This window comes from Camelus bactrianus, chromosome 1, assembly GCF_048773025.1.
Source record: "Camelus bactrianus isolate YW-2024 breed Bactrian camel chromosome 1, ASM4877302v1, whole genome shotgun sequence".
NCBI lineage: Eukaryota > Metazoa > Chordata > Mammalia > Artiodactyla > Camelidae > Camelus > Camelus bactrianus.
In genome coordinates, this window is record NC_133539.1 from 7,167,572 (window position 1) to 7,187,871 (window position 20,300).

The 20,300-nt window shown below is 42.9% G+C and overlaps 1 protein-coding gene across 1 annotated transcript in view; it reads left to right on the plus strand.

Annotated features, from left to right (window-relative positions):
- Positions 1–13,139, plus strand: part of VPS26C (VPS26 endosomal protein sorting factor C) — a 48,032-nt gene extending 34,893 nt beyond the window's left edge. The window contains exons 6-8 of the mRNA XM_010956513.3: positions 1,685–1,835; positions 2,094–2,246; positions 4,470–13,139. Coding sequence (XP_010954815.1) covers positions 1,685–1,835; positions 2,094–2,246; positions 4,470–4,552 — 387 coding nt within the window. The 3' untranslated portion in view covers positions 4,553–13,139. The remainder of the gene's footprint in view (positions 1–1,684; positions 1,836–2,093; positions 2,247–4,469) is intronic.
- The last annotated feature ends 7,161 nt before the right edge of the window (positions 13,140–20,300 follow it).

The following is a 20,300-nucleotide window of genomic DNA, read 5'->3' on the forward strand; positions in this document are numbered from 1 at the left end:
CTGACTGTTGGCTTGCTGTCCTGCATCGGGGCCACAGGTGATTTGGGACACTTGTCCTGCCGTGGCCAGTCTGCTTTGGGGAGTCCCCCTGGGGGATGCTGTGGCCCCACCCTGGGGCAAGTGCTGACTCTGGAGGCTGCATGCAGCCAGGATAGCCCCCTTTGATGCACCTGTGCACCCCTCCCCTGGATGGAGCCGCCCTTGATCTCAGGGTTGCGCAGAGCCCTGTCGGGAACCCTGTAGGGTGGGGCCCCTGAGCTCTCGGGGTCTGCACTGTCCGTCCACTTTCATCGTGCAGAGACACCTCACCAGGCCACCTCAGGGTGTCCCAAGCAGCTGTGCCGGGTGTGGGTCTCTCTTTATCTGCATATGTTCACACTGTCGGCGGAAGGACAGGTAAAATAAATGTTTAGTCAGTATCCTCAGCTGGATGTTGAGGGTTTTTTTTGTCAGTTGCCAAAAACTTTTTTTTTTTAATGGAGGTACTGGGGATTTGAACCCAGGACCTCATGCATGCTCAGCACACACTGCCACTGAGCTCTACCCGCCCCTTAAAAGAATTTTCATGTGAACTGCTCCTGCTTTTTATTTTTCTAAACAAGTAGCTTCTTTTAGTGGTTTTTAGAATTCTGTCTTGAATCAAGATTTTTGTAGAGTTCTCTGCCTTTGGGGGCCACCAGGTACTGAGCACCCTGGCTCTCCAGCTCTTGACCTCCAGGACCTCCACGTGTGACCACTGACCCTTGGCGTGGGGCTGGTCTGAACCAAGATGAGCTTAAGTATGAGATACTGGCCAAGTTTCAAAGACTCAGTATAAAAAAGAGAATGTAAAACCTCATTCATAATTTTAAAATATTGATTACATGTAGAAGTGATAATATTTTGGATATAGTGGTTGACTTTCCCTGTTTCCTTTTACTTTTTTTATGTGACTACTAGAAAATTTTAAATTACATATTTGCTTCACACTTGTGATTTACATTATGTTTCTGTTGGACAGTGGTGTTCTAAACCCTGAATTATCTTCAGTAACTGGGACACAGCCATCGTAAATACCGCTAGAACAATTGTCTCTAACTCTTTAAATCTGTTTTTCCGACAAGAATGTCATCACTTACCCTGACCATTTCCTCTGTCCAGAGAGAAAAGGTCCTAGGCTTTTAATCAAGTACTGAAGAAAGTTGTTCTATTTAAATTTTCGTGAAATGAAATTAATGTGTTGGCTTTTCAAAATTGCAAAATTGGGAATATTTTAAAAATGATAATCTTATTAAAACCAATAATCTTTTTAAAACCTTTTTTTTTTTTTTTGTGACCAGTTATCCTTAAACACTCTGGCAACTTCCTCAGACATCCCTATGTCGAATTACTTGGTGAGAAGGAGCTTTCCAGATCTGATCGAGGCAGTTAGGATGACTCTGGGCGAGATCTGTCATTGTGTACAGGCAGTGTCAGGCACCTTCTGTCTGTAGGTAGTTGTTGAATAATTCAGTCCGTGGCTTCAGTCGACAGAAGATGTAAGTACTACTGTACCTTTTTTCCCATTTTGTGAAACAGGGTCTCAGTAGATTTTATGAAAATTATCTAACTCTGTTTTCGGTTTTTATTCGTACCAAAGTGACCTATTGAGCCATTTCCCCCGGCGCCTTCCAGTCCTGACGTGTTTGTTTCTGCTTTGTTTTAGAGAGCCTTGCTCCCCAAATTTCTCATCAGAGGACATCTCAACTCAACCAGCTGTGTCATCACACAGCCACTGACGGGAGAGCTGGTGGTTGAGAGCTCGGAGGCCGCCATCAAGAGCATAGAGCTGCAGCTGGTCCGCGTGGAGACGTGCGGTAAGGCCCGCTGTGCCGGTAGGCCGCTGCCCCCGAGCTCACCGCTGCTGCCCCAGAGCTCGCCGCCCCAGCCCAGTAAACGTGTGTTTGAGGAGAGTGAGATGTGGAGGAAGGGAGGGCTCCTGAGTCCTGCAGAGCAGGCGGGAGAGCAGGTGACTCGGCTGATGCAGATTCTCATAGCGCCACGACGGGTCTAGGGATCAGCCTGTTGGGGCCTTTGCTGTTTTCTGACCGCGTGATGCCTTCTCCCTGCTCCAGGGTGTGCAGAGGGATACGCCCGTGATGCCACCGAAATTCAGAACATTCAGATCGCTGACGGGGACGTGTGTCGGAGCCTCTCCGTCCCCATATACATGGTCTTCCCCCGGCTGTTCACCTGCCCGACGCTGGAGACCACCAACTTCAAAGTGGGTAAGTGAGCCGCTCCCGGGGTGCTCGTGGGAAGGGCGTAGCCGCAGGAGGGCTGCCCGGTGCTGGGACAGACTCGCTGATCTGCCGGGGTCAGGTGCTGCTCAGGGCGCCCAGTCCTTTGGTCCCTCAACAGAAACGCATGGAGAGTGCTGAGGGTCTGAGGTGAGCAGTCCCAGCTCTGGGGACCTTGCGTTGCCACCCAGGGAGACAGCGTGGGCCGGGGAGGGGACGATAAGCTCTGTGAAGGACGCTAACACAGCCAGGGACCAGCCAGCCGAATGTGGGGGGCAGTCAGGGCAGCTCTTCGGATGGGCTGGCACTTGAGGGAGACGCAGGATGAGTGACAGCCAGGGTGAGTGTTAATCTTCCCGAGGGCCTTTGCTCCCGCAGCTGAGGGCGTGCGCGTCATTTTCCAGGACGGCATGGGTGGATATTTTGAACATAAGATCTGAATCGTATTACAGATGCAGTTTTCTGTCCTGCTTTTTCTCCCTTTGCTTTTTTTTTTTTTTTGATTTGTAGTCAGTTTACAATGTTGTGTCAATTTCTGGTGCACAGCATGATGTTTCAGTCATACATATACATCCATATATTCCTTTTCATAGTCTTTTTCAGTATATTATGAACATTTCCTTGATTGTAAGGATTCTTATAAATTTTTATTGTATCATTTAATTATTTTATTGGAGGGAGGTAATTAGGTTTATTTATTTTTAGGGGAGGTTTGGGGATTGAACCTAGGACCTCATGCATGCCAAGCATGCAGTCTGTCACTTGAACTATACTCTCCCCCCTTAAGGATTCTTATAAAATATTTTGATGTTATGTCCATCCTAAGAAAATCATCATCCTGAGAAAATCGTTATGAAGGTCACTGGGGGGCTCACCCCCAGCTGCAGGGACACAGCAGGAGGACCTGCGGGCTCAGCCCTCACTGACACAGCCCTCTGCAGGCCAATCGAAAGGACCACAGAAGTGTGTCCGGGCTCTGCGTCGTGTCCCAGGCTCACTGGTAAATAGATAGAAAAAGGAGGTTTGCTAACTTGTCCTGCTGTTTTGCCTGCTTCAGTGAGAAGCAGGGACTTCGTTCCCACGGCCAGTGTGTTTTGTTAATATTGTATTTCACCTATATCTTCTAATGTGCATTATTATTAGTCCAGAGAGAATGTTTTTTTTTTTCCAATTAGACCATGAATTTATTTTAAATAATTACAGATAATGTAATTTAAAATTGAAGTAAGTTTCACCACCAAAGTTAAGCGCATGCTGTTTGTTTTAAGAGGGGAAGGTGGGCACCTCTGGAATCACTGGGCACTGCTTGGCGCTCTCTGAGCTCCCGGGAGGAGCGTGAGCCCTGGAGCTCTGCTCGCTCAGCAGGTCAGAGGCACAGTCCTATCTGAGGAGCCCTCGAGTGCTTTGTCTGAAACATTACATCATAGCAAGAGCACAATGGGGTCAGGACCCCCTTGTCAATAGCAAAGAGGGCAACGACTCAGCTGTTCACCAAACACGGAAACGCACAGCAAAATCGACTGGAAGATGACATTGGGTCAGACTTGAGCCACACCAGGGCACCACGATTTTTCTCAAAATCCGTGTATGGTTATCAAGTAGGTAACATATGCCCACAGCACACAGTCTAAGAGCACCATGGCCCCAAGTGCAGGGGATGCTCCGGGGAGGGGTCCAGCCCTTTTGCTGTCATCAGCAATGTTTGCTGAAAGGTAGAAGAGGAGCCTTTGAACAAGAGTTTCAGGGAAGTTAACCAGTATCCACGGGAGCAGCAGTTAAGACTGCTGGCTGTTTCTGAACATCCTGTCTCACCTGGGACTGGAGACTCATCCCCAAACAGCCTCAGGCCAGTGTGGAGTCCGCTATTTCATTAGGAACTATAGGAAATGTAAAAATAAAGCCAAAGGGTATGAATGAATTGACAAGATTCTAGAAGATTCTCTTTAGTAACAACAGAGGACAAGGAAGGTGTTTGGGGAAGCTGAGGCCTCACAGCACATTCCAAGGTGAGGAGACAGACTCACTTGGGCAGTCACGCCAGTGTAGCGTCTACACCGATTCTCCCGGGAGTTTGGGGTGACGTGCGTGGGACAGACACCCATATGGCACCCAGTGCCCCACTCTGTGGAGACGTGTGGTGCCGGTGGTGGGTGGGTGTTCGGTGTCTGCTCTGCAGCCGATGAGCGTAAAGCTTATCCTTCCTCTTCGTAGAGTTTGAGGTTAACATCGTGGTGCTGCTGCACCCCGACCACCTCATCACGGAGAACTTCCCGCTGAAGCTGTGCAGGACGTAGCCCAGGCGGCCTCACAGCGCCCAGGCCCGCGGCGTCACACTCGTTACATGATGACTCTGTAGCAGAAGCGAGTCTGACCCTTCCGACCGCAAGGCCCTTCCTCATTTCCTCCAGGCTTCTGCTGCCGGCGGCACCTCTGGTCAGAGCTTTCCTTCCAAATTCCTCAGGACTGCTTGACTGTACTGGCAAGACCGTCTCCCAGAAAGCGGATTTCCTGTGACTCCTGACTCACCTGCTCCTTTCTAGGTTGAGGAAACAGTTGTCAGAGAGTTCCACCTCTGCTGGGAAGTGAGGTCAGGGACGAGGGAAACCTCCTGACTGGTCCACGGATGTGACCGGGACTCCAGGCAGCAAAGCCACCTCTCAGGATGGTGACAGGCGTCTGCGGACGCCCACTGGGGAGGGTGCTCGTGGCGTCGGCTGGAAATATGTAACGTGTTTTCCACTCTGCTCTCTTTTGTAACTTTTTTTTTTTACGACTTCAGAACTTTTAGGAAACTGGAAAACGTGGTCCTTGCTCTCAGGAGTGAGGGGATTTGGTGACTACGCTGGTGTGAGGGTAATTCTGAAATCACTGGTGTGAAATGGCGTGGGCTCTATTCCCAGAATCGTTAAGTGTGAAGGTGGTCAGGGTGAAAAGGCGTGTCCGTGCCTGTTGTCGGCTGGGTTCTGAGTGGCAGGAGACCTTGGGTGCCAAGTGAAGACCCCACTACACTGGGTGGTGCCAGGAAAACAAACACCCTGGACTCGGTGGACTGGCTGCCCCCGTCCTCCTTGAAAGCCACTTTCTCCCTCGCCTTCCATTGTGGTTTGCAGTATTAGGGGGTTTACAGCACATTGCTTCCTTCAGATCCTGCCATCGTTTCTGTGGGTCCACAGTGGACCAGACCTTACGCCGTGTGCTTTGCATGCTGCCTGGACTTCCCAGCATCCCTCTGCCTGACGCCCCGGGTGGTGCCGCCATTGTCCTGGGACAGCGTGGTGACCTGTGATGCCGAGGGCCCAGGCTCTGCATTACCCTTGGGCTTCACCGGTGAAATGGATACAGCTTATTCCCTGAGCCATTAAAAGTTGGTTCCCAGAGAAACCTTTCCAGTTTATAAATCTCCTTTTACGCACACATGACATTAATGATCTGATGAGGTGTTTAAACCAGACTAGCAGAAGACAAGGAGTCCGTACTTTCCGAGAAATTTCAAAAGTAGAAATCATTTTTAATGGGAAGAAAAGCTAAATGAGAATCCTGAGAAAAGGTCTAGGACTTATATATTGCTGTATAATTTGTTAAGTAAACCAATTTTATGGACGGAAATATGATGAGTCCTTTCCTTAGGGAATAATTGTCACCTGAAGAGCTGACAGCAGCCCGGCAGCTTTAAAATTATCACCTTTATCATTTCATTCAACCCCAAGGGGCACAAGGAAGGGCCATTCCCTTCCCCTTCTTGTTCGGACCCTTGCACCGTGGGTTTTTAAGGAAAGCTTGAATGGTTGAGTGTCTTGGACAGCAGCCCTCCCGCTGCTGCCCCGGCTGGAGCTGGGGTGTCCACTGTCAGAGTCTCACATTAGAGCCAGAGGAGGGGAGGTGAAGGAAAGAGCCCGTGAACCGTGAATCTGAAACTGTATTTTTTTTAGAAATGCCCTTTCAGGTAGGAGCATCTTTCGGCTCTTAGAGCCCCAGCAAAAATAGGGCCCAGCTCCAGTTCTCAGCCGACTTGTAGGTTCCACAGTAAAGGTGGAGGGGTAAACCAGAGAGAAAACATTTTAAAAAGTACAAGCATCGCGCCTGACTGCATCCGGTGTTCATATCCCGAGCCCACCTGCTCCGGTAGCTGGTAGGGAGGTAGAACCGTGATGTCATTTCTGCCTTCATCACTGGAGTCTCCTAATTCCTGAGTCTGAGTCTGAATTACCTGTAAAACCTTTGGGGTAAGATCCCCTCCCTGTGCTGGCCGTGGTTTGGGCTGTGGTGGGTTGCCAGTGCTCTCCACAGCCCCCTCTCATTCCCCATCCTGTTCAGAAGCAATGTTGCATTTCCGTGGACGCACACTTGCCTGGCTGGGCACTTACACCCAGCTCCTTTGCAGCTAGGTGTGATCATGTGACAAGGACGACACGGGCCTCTTCCCACGGCTAGACCAGGACCAGGCTGTGTCCTGGCCTGGACTGTGCTGGATCACAGCACAATGAACATGTGAGCAGAGCAGCCCACCTCCCACCTCGGTCACCATCACAGGAGAGGGGCAGAAATGGACGCATCTTCAAACCACTGGGTTGCTGGGTGTCCTGGCGGCGGCAGCTCAGCCTGAAGCCAGTGGCGGGATGGGTGGGAGTTCACCCTCACAGGGCCCAGTCCCACCCCTGCCTCTCGGGGGGCCCGAGGTCCACGTGCATAGGATGAAGAAACACTCCTTTCACCTTCGTGCCCACCCTTCATGCCCATGAGCCAGGACGACGTCAGCACGCTCAGGGGTCCAGACCCTTGCCGGGGCCCATCTGGTCAAGGGCCAGGGCAGGTGTAGACCCAGCACTCCCAGGAGCCATTGCTGTGTGGCCAGCGGTCCCGGGACCCAGCTGGACCCAGCCCTACCCAGTAAAAGCTCCCTGAGCAGAGTGGTAGGAAAGTGGGCTGGTTTGCATTGTCACTAACCGAGCAGGGGATTAAAAAGACTAGTTTAGGCTTTCCTTGGAGAAGTGTCAATGCTGAGATGAACTCCGTGATGACAGCCCTAATGCAGCCGGCCTGTTTTGGGAGGAGGGCTGCTGCGGGCTCGCGTGTCTGGTGCCGGCTCCCAAACGTCCTTGAGACCTGCAGGGGTCCTGCCTCAAGGAAGGCCACCCTCCCGTTCCTGAGGGGTGGGCTGCATGCCGCTCCTGCACCAGAGGCTCCCCTGGGATGGTTTGCAGTTGCTGGAGGTTAACATACCAACCGTGGCTTTGCACCTAACAAGAGCAGGGACTGGACAATGTTAGTTACTCTGGACCAGACCCTGTTCTGAGTGCCGTGCACATGTTCCCTTATTTAGTTGTGTAGTTCCTGCCTTACGAGGCGGGAACTGCCGCCCACCCAACTTACAGATGAGGGGGTTGTGGGAAAGCCCCCATCCGTGTCTCCGCACACCTCACCTCCCCCCGGGGAGCAGCTGTTCAGCCTGGTACAGTTTTACCTGCACGAGGCCCGGTCTCCGTCACCTTGCTGTGTCTGGACTCCACTTTGCCACGTTGGTGACTTGCTTTTCCCCACCACACGCCATCAGTTCTGCTCAGCTGAGTCAAACAAGATGAAGTCGTGAGACTAAGGATACGATTTGCAGCTGTGTCCAGTTTAAGAATGAGGTGAGTGGTTAAAGACCCGGAAGTCCAAGGGAAAACCACATCCTAGTCTTGATTTCCTTTACGTAGAGTGAAAATATCAGGGAATGTTCTAGGCCTGTTCAGGGCACTACAACGTGCTTTGGTAAGTGACCTCGCGGTAGCCTTCTTAGGGGGTGTTAGTCCCACTCAGCCAAGCGCACAGAAGCTGTGACCTGCCCAGGCCACGCTGCTCAGCTGAGTCTTGGCTTCACGTTACCTGCAGTGAGAACTAGGCAGGTAGCCGTGGCCTAAGTGTGCATGTGGTCTTGGTCGTGGGGAGCGATTGCTGACTGCTTCATGAACTATTGCTACTGATGTCACTCTTCGTAATTCCCAGCTGGCTTTCAAGAAAGGTAGAACGTTTTCTGGGAAGAAATCTGTTTCCCTGGTAAGGCTTACCCAAGCTGACTTATGTTGGGACTCTGCATAAGAGGAGAGATGAAAAATTACACAGCAGAACGCTTACCTGGGAAAATGCTCTGTGGAGGGAAGGCCTTATTTTGAATATAAATATTTCTGTTACCCCAAGACTGTCAAAACTAGCCACTTGGGTAGAATAAAATGTCTGTGGGTCTAAGTGGTGGAGGTGAGAGTAAGGTCCAGGTCGATACCTTCCCTACTCTGACCACTGAAAGCTATTTATTTTTGAGTCTGTCAGTAGTTAGAGTATTCAGAGAGTGTGACTAGGTGACAAGGCCACCTCATTTGTAGAGTTAAAGCTGATCAACCTACACTTAACAAGGAGCAGTCAAATTATTAGAAAATAGTGGAGGGGGTGCAAACTGAGGCGTGAAAGCTCAGTGAGGACCCCTGATGCCCAACTCTGCTTTCCTGTGAATGCCACTGATAAAGTGGGAGTGCCCGAGCCCCCCATCCAGGTAGGTAAGATTCTGACTTGGTGGGGTTTTCTGTGCCAAACCCAGCCAGTTCCTCTAAAGCTTTCCATGTAACAGAAGAAACACATACTCTGGAGGTTTTAAGTCCTTAGAAAAGCATAAAGACATAATTCGTGCCTGCTTTAAGACACTTGTCAGAGCACTGGCTTGATGGAGACCAAGGGCGGAGATAACACCAAAACATTTGGTTTGCCTGTCATCTGCCTGTCGTTTCCCCAAAGGAGGCCTCTGTCTGGTTCCCTTGACAAAGTCCAGCTGTGGCTGAGACCGTGAAGGCCCACGGAGAAGCAACTCCGGAGAAGAGGGTAACTGAGAGGCAGGGTTTGTTCAACAAAGGGCCCCACGATGGGGGACGTGGTCACTTCCTTTCTCAGGGGCCACTGTCTCCCATCTGAGTCAAGGACTAGGGCTTCAAGACCACAAACTCTAAGTGACAGGAATGGGACAAGCTTTTCTGTCTGCAGGTGAGCAGCCGCCTTGGGGAGGCTGGGCCCACAGCCCAGACTTCCTGCAGCCTGATACACAAGAAAGGGGTGTGCTCAGACGTAGTTGTGGAAGGGTGGTAGAAAAGAGCAGAAAAATAAAAATCTTGAATATTCATTTTTGTTTTAAAATAGCTTCAATAGCAATATGTTTTTAAGAAAACTCAGATTCAAAATCCACTACATTAAAAGAGCAGACAAATTTGAGTTTAGTATTTATTTCCTAAAATGTTCACCACCATGTTGCTTTATATTTTACAGAAAATTTGTTTTTTTTTAATCCATGGAAAATTTGCAAAAATGAAATGCCGCAAAGAAACAAACTCAATAAAATTCTAACACATAGAATGCCCCCACCACATACAGTACCGTAGTGCAGTAAAATTAAAAATTGATCTGAAAGGAAAACCAAGTTCAATAGAACCACTTGTAAGTTTTATAACGTTCTTCAAAGAGGAAACCAAAACTTCTCTTATGGACCCTTTAGACTTAATGAAAATGAGTATACATATAGCAAGGGCTTTTTATGGCCAGTGCTGTAGTCAGAGGAAAATTCTTAGCCTTAAATGTTTTCATTATACCAGAGAGAATGAAAACCAATGAGTTAGGCATTCAAACTAAAAGTCTAGAAAAACAAAATAAATAGGAAATAATGATAAAAGCAGGAACTAATTGACATGAAAGTAAAAACACTGGAAATTTATAAATTAGGCTGTGAGTTTGTCCTTTGAAAAGACTAATTCAACTGGCCTTTTAATAGAGCAAAATAAAACAAAGGGGGAAAAAGAAATATGTAATACTAGGAATAATTTCAGATTAAAAGGACCCTGATAAGAATTATATTATGGGATGCACCTTTCCTGCTAATAAATTTGCAAACTTCAATAAAATACAGAGTGACTCCAGAAAAGAATTAAAATGATAGCTTATGGAAGAAAGTGGAAAATTGCCAAAGAAATGTCACTGAAAAGGTGCTAAGCCCAGATGGTTTTACAGCAGGTTTCTGTTGAAGCTTTAAAGATTAGATAGTTCCTCTGCTATTTAAACTGTTGCAGGCTATAGAGAAGGATGAAAACCCTCCCAATTTATTTTATGAAATCAGTGTAGCCCTGATAAAAAAATCTGACATTGTCAGTTAAAATTAGGATTAGCTGTGAGTAAAGGAGTCTCCCAAATTAGAGTAGCTGAAACAGGACTCACTTAAATATCCCCAGGTAGGTAGTCCAGAGCTGGCATAGCAGCTCAGAGCCAAGATGTCCTCAGAGATCCAGGTTACTTCCAGCTCACTGTGACACCTTTCCTAGGCTGTGGCCCCTGTCTTCATGGTCTAAGGGAGTAGCAGCTAGTTCCAGCCATCACATCTGCATTTCAGGCAGCAGGATAGGAGAAAGGATGAAGGTGAAAAAAGGTCCAATGCCAGGTGCCAGCTCTATTGAAGATCGTCTTGCTGGATGCCATAAGATATATATTCTTTTATTTTAACCTTTAACTTTGGAAATGTCAAATACACAGAAAAGGACAGAGTCATATAGATTATGTCATACACAGAATATGTCTATTTGTTACCATCTTTATTGAGAGAGAATTCATGAACCATAAAATTTACCCATTAAAAATACACACTTCAATACTTTTTTGTATATTCACAGAGTGGGGAACTGTCACCAAAATCCAAATTTAGAACATTTTCTTTACTCCAAAAAGAAACCCTGAATCCATTAGCAGTAAGACCCTTCCTCTCTTAAATCCTAAGCAACCATTAATCTACTTTATGTCTCCGTTGGCTTGCCTCTTCTGGATATTTCATATAAATGCAATCATACCTTATGTGGTCTTTTGTGCCTGGCTTCTGTCACTTAGCATCATGTGTTTAAGGCTCATCTGCATTGCAATCTGTATCAGTACCTCATACCTTTTTTTTTTTTTACATTCTTAGGTGTGTTTTTAATTAGTGGGTAATGACTATCTTTTATGAGCAGATTTCACATAATTAGTTCACACATGCATTTTTTTTATAGAATGAAAAGCTGGAGATAAGGGGTTATGATCTATAAATAGGATACTCTTAGCTTAAAAAAAAATTATTGCAATTCCTTTCAGATACCAGAACCAGATGTTTTGGTTTGGACTATCAAATAGAAATGGGGAATTCCTTGGCATGCAGACCTAAGTCCATCCTAGAATATGGATGTAAATATATTCCATGGCAGCTTTTATTTATATTTGAATAGACTACAGAGCAGTTAGAAAAATATTCTACAACACTAAGTTAGTAGCTTTACTGAGCACTTAATGTGGCAGGTGTATTGTGCTATAAACTTTACATAGCTTATTTCGTAATCATTATCAGAAGCTTGTAAAATAGATATTTTTTCATGAGTCATTTTATTTTTATTTATAAGTTGCCTGCTTTTTTTTATTGAGGTATAGTTGATTTACAATATTATGTAAGTTTCAGGTGTACAACACACTAATTCACAAATTTTAAAGGTTATACCCCATTCATAGCTAGTATAAAATATTAGCTATATTCCCTGTGCTGTATAATATATCTTTGTAACTTGTTTATTTTATACATAGTAGTTTATACCTCTTAATCCTGTACTCCTCTTTTGCCCCTCCCCACTCCCCTCTCCCCACTGTTAACCACTAGTTTGTTCTCTATATCTGCAAGTCTTTTTCTTTTTTGTTATATTTACTAGTTTTATTTCTTAATAACACACATATGTGATAACACAGTATTTGTCTTTCTCTGTCTGACTTATTACACTAAGCATAATACCCTCTGGGTCCATCGATACTCTTTTTTATGTCTGAGTATATTGCTCTGTGTGTGTGTGTGTGTGTGTGTGTGTGTGTGTGTGTGTGTGTCGCATATTCTTTATCCATGTATAGATAGGCATTTAGGTTGCTTCTATGTCATGGCTCTTGTAAATGCTGCAATGAATATAGGGGTGTATGTTTCTTTTTGAGTTAGTGTTTTTGTTTACTTTGAATAAATACTCAGGAGGGGAATTGCTGGATCATATGGTAGTTCTATTTTTAATTTTTTGAGGAACCTCCATATTGTTTTCTACAGTGGCTGCACCAATTTTCATTTGCACCAATAGCATATGAAGTTCCCTTTTCTCCTCATCCTCCAACATTTGATATTTGTACACTTTTTGAAGATAGCCATTCTGAGAGGTGTGAGGTGATACTTCATTATGGTTTTCTCCACATCCTTGTCAATACTTATTATTGTCTTTTTGATAACAGTCATTTGACAGGTTCAGGTAATACCTCATTGTGTTATTGATTTGCATTTCTCTGATGATTAATGATGTTGAGCATCTTTCCATGTACCTGTTGGCCATCTGTATGTCTTATTTGGAAAAATGTCTATTCAGGCCTTCTGCCTATTTTTAATCAGGTGGTTTGGTGGGTTTTTTTTGTTTGTTTGTTTTTTTGATGTTGGGTTGTATGAGCTGTTTATATATTTTGGATATTAACCCCTTATCTTCATTTGCAAATATTTTCTCCCAGTTCATAGGTTGTCTTTCCATTTTGTTGTATATTTCCTCTGCTGTGCAAGAGCTTGTGATTAGGTGCCATTTGTTTGTTTTTGCTTTTGTTTCCTTTGCCTTAAGGGACAGATCCAAAAAAAATTGCTGTGATTTATGTCAATTTATGCCATTCTTCTTATGCTTATTCTAGGAGTTTTATGATTTCAGGTCTTACATTTAGGTCGTTAATCCATTTTGAGTTTATTTTTGTATATGGTGTTGGAAAAAGTTATGATTTCATTGTTTTACATGTACCTGTCCAGTTTTTACTAGCACTACTTATTAAAGAGATTGTTTTTTCTCCATTGTATATTCTTGCCTGCTTTGTTGTAGAGTAATTGACCATAAATGTGTGGGTTTATTTCTAGGCTTTCTATTTATTTATTTCTGTGTCTGTTTTTTGTGCCAGTATCATACTGTTTTGAATACTGTAGCTTTGTAGTATAGCCTGGAGTCAGGGAATGTGATTCCTCCAGCTCTGTGCTTCTTTTTCAAGATTGTTTTGTCTATTCAAGGTCTTTTGTGTTTCCATACAAATTTTAAAATGATTTGTTTTAGTTCTGTGAAAAATGCCATTGGTATTTTGATAGGGATTACACTGAATCTGTAGATTGCCTTGGGTAGGTAGTATGTTCATTTTAACAATATTAATTCTTTCAATCCATGACCATGGTGTATATTCCCAACTGTTCACGTCATCTTTAATTTCTTTCATTGGTTTCTTATCGTTTTCAGAGTATGGGTCTTTTACCTCCTTAGGTAGGCTTATTCCTAGGTATTTTATTCTTTTTAATGTGATTGTAAATGGGATTGTTTCCTTAATTTCTCTTTCTGATAGTTCACTGTTAGTGTATAGAAATGCAACAGATTTCTTTGTTATTTTTGTATCATGCAACTTAACTGAATTCGTTGATGAGCTCTAGTAGTTTTTTGGTGGCGTCTTTAGGATTTTCTATGTAAATATCATGTTATCTGCAAACAGTGACAGTTTCACTTCTTCCTTTCCAATTTAGATTCCTTTTATTTCAAATTATTAGCCACTGTCTGGGATTCCTAGTGATAGGGGTAAAAAGCATGGTTTTTGTGAAACTGAAAGTCCATAAGTTCTCTGTTAAGAGAAATGTGAGAATAAAATTCTGTAAGTCCTTTCTTTGATTCAGAAATGTATGAAATCAGAAATGTGAGAATCTTTTTATTTAGAGAAAAATTGTAATGCCAGTCACATGGCCTGTGATCCTTTTCCTGTTCAGGCTCTGTGTTACACATTTATGTTCTTTTCTAACAATAGAAACTAAGGATACCAGGTATTTATAAATCAAGGAGATAAACAAAGAACCTGTTGCCAGTGAATCAGATTGAAACCAGCAAGTCACACTCAGTAAACCTAAAACCTGGCTCAGCTCCATGATAAATTCTCTGTGGTGTTACTTTTTGCTAATCAGTATTACACATCAGTCAATTAATTTACAGATTAATTAGATAAAAGTAAAACTTAAGTCCTCTCTTGTCAAATATTTTAATATGAACAACTTTTAAAACACTTTTAATACATTCTTTAATTTCTAGGTTTAAATGAATTGCTTGACATAATGAGATGCATTTTGTCAAATTTCAAACTTAAAAAATTTAAATATAATAATGTTCATTCACTAATTATATGCTTGTTATTTCCACCTTAATTATAAATAAGATCACCTCTTTTCTTCTGCTTGCTCTCTTCTCCATTAAGCTTCTAATTTTTGAGATAGCATCCATGATTGATTATCTCCCTAGCTCCCTTATTAAAAATTTAATAGGTGTATTATAAAGAAATTAAAGTGTGCAACACACATTCTAAGCCTACACATAACCTAGATCTTTGTTTACAGATCAACATTACGCCCTCATGGGGTTTAAAATTAGTGATAATGAAAGATACAAATTTTTTAAATAGCATCTAGGAACTTCTGCTTTTACATGAAGGAGTAACTGGTACCAGAGTTGCCCTGTAATCATAATCAACTATAAAACTACTCAAAATATATGCAACACCTGCATTTAGACATTGGAACAGTCAGTGCAGGACTGAGATCCCTAGAAAAAGAGAAACAAATGTGCTTTGCACATGGCCATAGCACAAGGAGGGTGAACTGATCAGAGCCCATCATCTCTGAGTTGAATAGTCAGATAGTTGTTTAGATAGACTGAGGTGGCTGGAATTTGGGAGTCAGAATACTGGAGAGGAGAAATACACATACAGAAAGAGCACCAGAAATCTGAAAGGGCTCCCCTGTTCAAGGGGTTGATAAAAACTTAGTTTTGTATTTATAGGGTGGAAACTCCAAAAAATAAGGAAAAACTACGTATCTGTAAGCTGAATAATTCCCAGAGCAGACACAGTACTGGGAGACATTTAAATCCAAACAGCCAGAGTGAAGATTCTAGAAGGGCTTTGCATAAGTAGTGGGACTAATCTAAACCCATCCGAAGAAAATGTTTTTTTTCAAAGTCTTGACAGTGTCAACCTGATCTGCAAGCAGTTTAACTGCCAGCCCAAACAAACTCAACACTCTTTAAAGGAAGCCACAAATTCCAGACACCCAACAGTGTAATATACACTAGCTAGCATCCAAACAGAATTACTAGACATTCCAAGAAGCAGAAGAATGTCATCCATAAACAAAAAGTCAATCAAAAGAAACAGACCCAGAAATGGCAGAAATGATCAAATTAGCAGATGGTAAATTTAAAACTATTAAAAATGTGCTTAAGGACTTACGCGGAAACATGAATATTAGGACAAAAGGAATTGAAGATACTAAAAATCAAATCAATTTCTGAGATGAAAAATCTGAAATGAAAATTGACAGGATTAGCTTAATAACAGAAAGGCTCTACAGAAGAAAGTCAGTGAACTTGAAAAGAGAACAGTCGAAATTATCCAAACTGAATCACAGAAGGGGAAAAAATGACTGACTGAATAAAGTCTCACTACCTGTGGGAAGAGGTCAGGTGGTCTGTCACACACATAATTGAAGCCCTAGAAAAAAAGTATTGAGTGGGGGCAAATGTTTGAAGGAATAATGACTGAAATTTTTCCAAATTTGATGAAAATCATAGTAGCTAAGTAAATTTTGTTATGTCAGTACTGATATAATGTTGGATAGTTGTTAAATAGGAAAAGATAGCTATGTATGAACTTATATGGAAAGGTCACATACATCATAAAGTGAGAAAAGCAAGGTATACAATGATGGATATAGAACAATCTCATCTGTGTAATTTTGAAAAGTGTGCACATTTGCAAATAGAAAGTGGACATGAAAGTATCCACAATAAACTTTCAGAAGTGGATTATTCTGGGATGGGATCAGGGTAGAGGGTTACAGAGGAACAATTCTCTCTTTTTCTTTTTTTACTTTCTGTACTATGTGAAATTTTATCCTATCCATGTGTTTTGATTTTAAAAACAAACATGAAACCACAATGGGAAAAACAAAAAGAAGAAATGAACAAAGAAGAAATACAAAAACAGCTGGAAAACAAGGAATAAAATGACAATAAGTACATACCTATCAATTACTTTAAATGTCAATAGACTAAATGCTCCAGTCAAAGATACAGGGTAAATAATTAGATTGAAAAACAAGACCCTTTTTAATATACTGCCTGTAAGAGACTCCCTTCAGGGCAAAAGACATATACACACAGTGAAATTGAGGGGATGGAAAAAGGTATTTCACACAAATGGAAATGACAAGAAAGAAGGGGTAGTAATAATCATATCAGACAAAATAGACTTTGAAACAAAGGCTATAATGAAGGACAAAGGAGGGCATTATGTAATGATAAAGGCATCAATACAAGCAGAGGCTATTACACTCGTTAACATATACACACCCAATATAGGGGCACATTAATACACAAAGCAAATACTAACAGATGTAAAGGAGAAAGTGACAACAATACAATAATAGTGGAGACTTTAATCACTGACATTTCTGACAGATCAATGGACAGATCATACAGACAGAAAATCAGTAAGGCAACAGAGATCCTAAGTGACACAGTAGACCAGTTGGACTTTACTAAGTGGACACATCCAAAATAAGTTGGACACTATATCCAAAAAAAAAGCACAATAAACATTCATTTCAAGTGCACATGGAACGTTCTCCAGGGTAGATCATATAATAGGTCACAAAAAGCCTCAAAAAATTTAAGAGGATAGAAATAGCAAGCATCTTTTCTGACCACAATGATACGAAACTAGAAATCAACTAGTTCCAAACACAAGGAGGAAAAGAACAAACACATGGAGACTAAACAACACGCCATTAAAAAATCAATGGGTCAATGATGAAATCAAAGAAGAAATCAAAAAACACCTTGAGACAAATAAAAATGAAAAAACAACTTTCCAAAATCTGTGGGATGCAGCAAAAGCAGTTCTAAAAGGGACGTTCATAGCAACACAGGCCTTCCTCAAGAAACAAGGAAAGTCTCAAACAACCCAGCCCACCATGTGAAAGAATTAGAAAAGAGGAACAAAGCCCAGCGTCAGCAGAAAGAAGGAAACAGTAAATACTAGAGAGGAAGTAAGTAAAACAGATTTAAAACATAGAAAAGATCGATGAAACCGAGAGCTGTTTTTTGAAAAGATCAACAAAATTGACAGAACTCCAGCCAGGCTCACTGAGAAGAGAGAGAAGACCCAAATAAACTCAGTAAGAAAGGAAACCTGAGGAGAAATAACCAATACCACAGAGATACAAAAAGTCATAAGAAAATACTATGAACAGTTATATGGCAACAAATTGGACAACCTAGAGGAAATGGTCAAATTTCTAGAAACATACAGCCTAGCAAGATTGATTCAGAAGAAACACAATTTGAACAGACTGATAACAAGAAGTGAAATAGAATATGTAATTTAAAAACTCCCCACAAACAAACACAAAAGTCCAGGACCAGATGGTCTCACTGGGGAGTTCTATCAAATGTATAAAGATGACTGTAGTTCTCAAACTATTCCAAAAATTGAAGAGGAGGAAACACTCCCAAATTCATTCTGTGAGGCCACCATTACCTTGATACCAACCAGACGAAGAAGGGGCTCATAGTCTTTAAGGCATTAGCCTGCCCTGCCTCCCTTTGCCTGGCAAAGCAATGAAGCTGTTCTTTTCTATCCTCCCCTTTCACTGCTTCCACCAAAAAAAAAAAAAAAAAAAAAAAAAATACCAAAAAAAGAAAATTATAGGCCAATATCTTTGATGAATATAGATGCAAAAATCTTCGACAAAATATTAGCTAGCTGAATCCAACAATGCATTAAAAGGATCATATGCCATGATCAATTTGGATTTATTCCAGGATCACAAGGATGATTGAACATATGCACTTCAGTCAGTGTGATATACCACATTAACGAAAGACAGGAAAACACATGATCTTCTCAATAGATGCATAAAAGGCATTTGAAAAAATTCAACACCCATTCATGATAAAAACTCTCATCAAAATGGTGGGTATAGACGAACATCTCAATGTTAAATAAAGAACGTTTATGACAAACCCACAGCCAATAAAATACTCAAGATGTGGTATATATATGTGTGTGTATATATATATAAGAATATTTGTATATATATATGATACATATATATAAGAATATTAGCCATAAAAAAGAATGAAATTCTACCATTTGCAGCAACGTGGATAGACTAAAGATTATGCTTAGTGAAATAAGTGAGACAAAGATAAACACTATATGATATCACTTATATGTGGAATCTAAAAAATAATACAAATGGATGTATATGCAAAACAGAAACAGACTCACGGTTATAGAAAATAAACTTGTGGTTACCAAATGGGAGAGGGAAGGGAGGAGGGACAAATTAGAGGCATGAGATTAACAGATACAAACTACTATATATAAAATAGATGAGCAACAAGGATAAACTGTATAGCAAAGGGAATTATACCCATTATCTTTTAATAATCTATAATGGAATATAATCTGCAAAAATACTGAATCATATGCTATACACTTGAAGCTATCACAACATTGTAAATCAACTAGACTTCAAAAAAAAAGAAAAAACAATTTAAAAATTTTGATGTGTTCTAATGCATTGCTGATAGGACTGTAAATTGGCATTTATGGACATATATATACACACATATACACATATATTTATCATACTGAAAGGGAAAAATAAAAAATATCTACAAAAAATTTTTTAAAGGTAAAGCATGCTATGATAATTTTCACATTACGTGTGACGTTAGATCTTGCCAAAATACACAGTTCATCCTGGGATTTAAATAAACCTGAAACAAACAAACCAACAAAATGGAGAAAAGGCTTAGAGAGTGCTTAAAAAACAGAGCTAGAAAACTGAGTTAGACCTGTGAAGAAGAGATGATGTGACTCAGGGAGTCCTTGGCAGGACTCAAGGATGGTCCTCAACTATTAGGCCTTGGCGTGCACAACTAAGTCCATGACCACGGGTCCCATCTCCATGGGGCAGCAGTATCTGTGTCCAGGTGAAGTCTCTCAGGCTGGCAGAGAGGAGTAAGGACTGCTGTTGTCTCTTTCCTTGTTTTGCTTGAGCCTCTAAAGGCGGGAGGGGCGGAGTCTCTCCTGTCTGACGTGTTGTTTGTAAGAACAGCTAACACTTCCCTAGCACTTACCACGCGGCAGGCACTGTTCCAGGTGCCGTGCGTGTATTCAGTCCTAGTTCTCACTACGAGCCTGTGCAGAGAGTACTCTTATGTCCCCATCTTTTAGATGAGGAAACTGAGGCAGTGCGAGGTTGGTGTGACTTGCCCAAGGTCCCCTAGCGGTAAGTGCTTGCGTTCCCACTCCCAGCCACGAGTCCCCAGCAGGCCGCTGCCTTCGGGGAGAGAGGTAACCAGGGCACGTCTCACGGAAACTCCTCCCAGGCCTGATTTGCCTGTGACTGATTCACTCGTCCTGGGGGCCAGCATCTGCAGGTACCCTGGTCCTCAGCCGCGGCGGCCTGTTGGGGGCCTGTGGGGCGGGGCTTGTAAAAGCCCATAGGCCCCAGTTTGATTGCTCTAACCACTGAGACGAGAGCCCAGGCCGGGCAGGGGCGCTTCTGCCGCGGAGCCCGAGGCCCACGCCCGCGCTGGGGCGTCACTCGCCGGGGACGGTGCTTTCTGGCAGCTCTGTAACTTCACCCTCGGATATGGATCAGTAACTTGGGGAACAAGATTTTCCTTCCCCACCCTTGGGTCCAGCTTACATCACACAGCATTAGAGGCCTCGGTAAGTCTGCCAGGCCTTGTGCGGGGCAGGTGCTCAGCAAGTGTTTGTTGAATAAAAGCCCGGAGAAGAGCGATGAGATCACCGACCTGCGGTTAGTGCCGCCGACCTGGCCAGTGCTCTGAAAAAACAGATGAGCTTAGAACCTGAATTAGCTCAACCACATTTAGTTAGTGACTGCATGTGATCCCCGGGCCT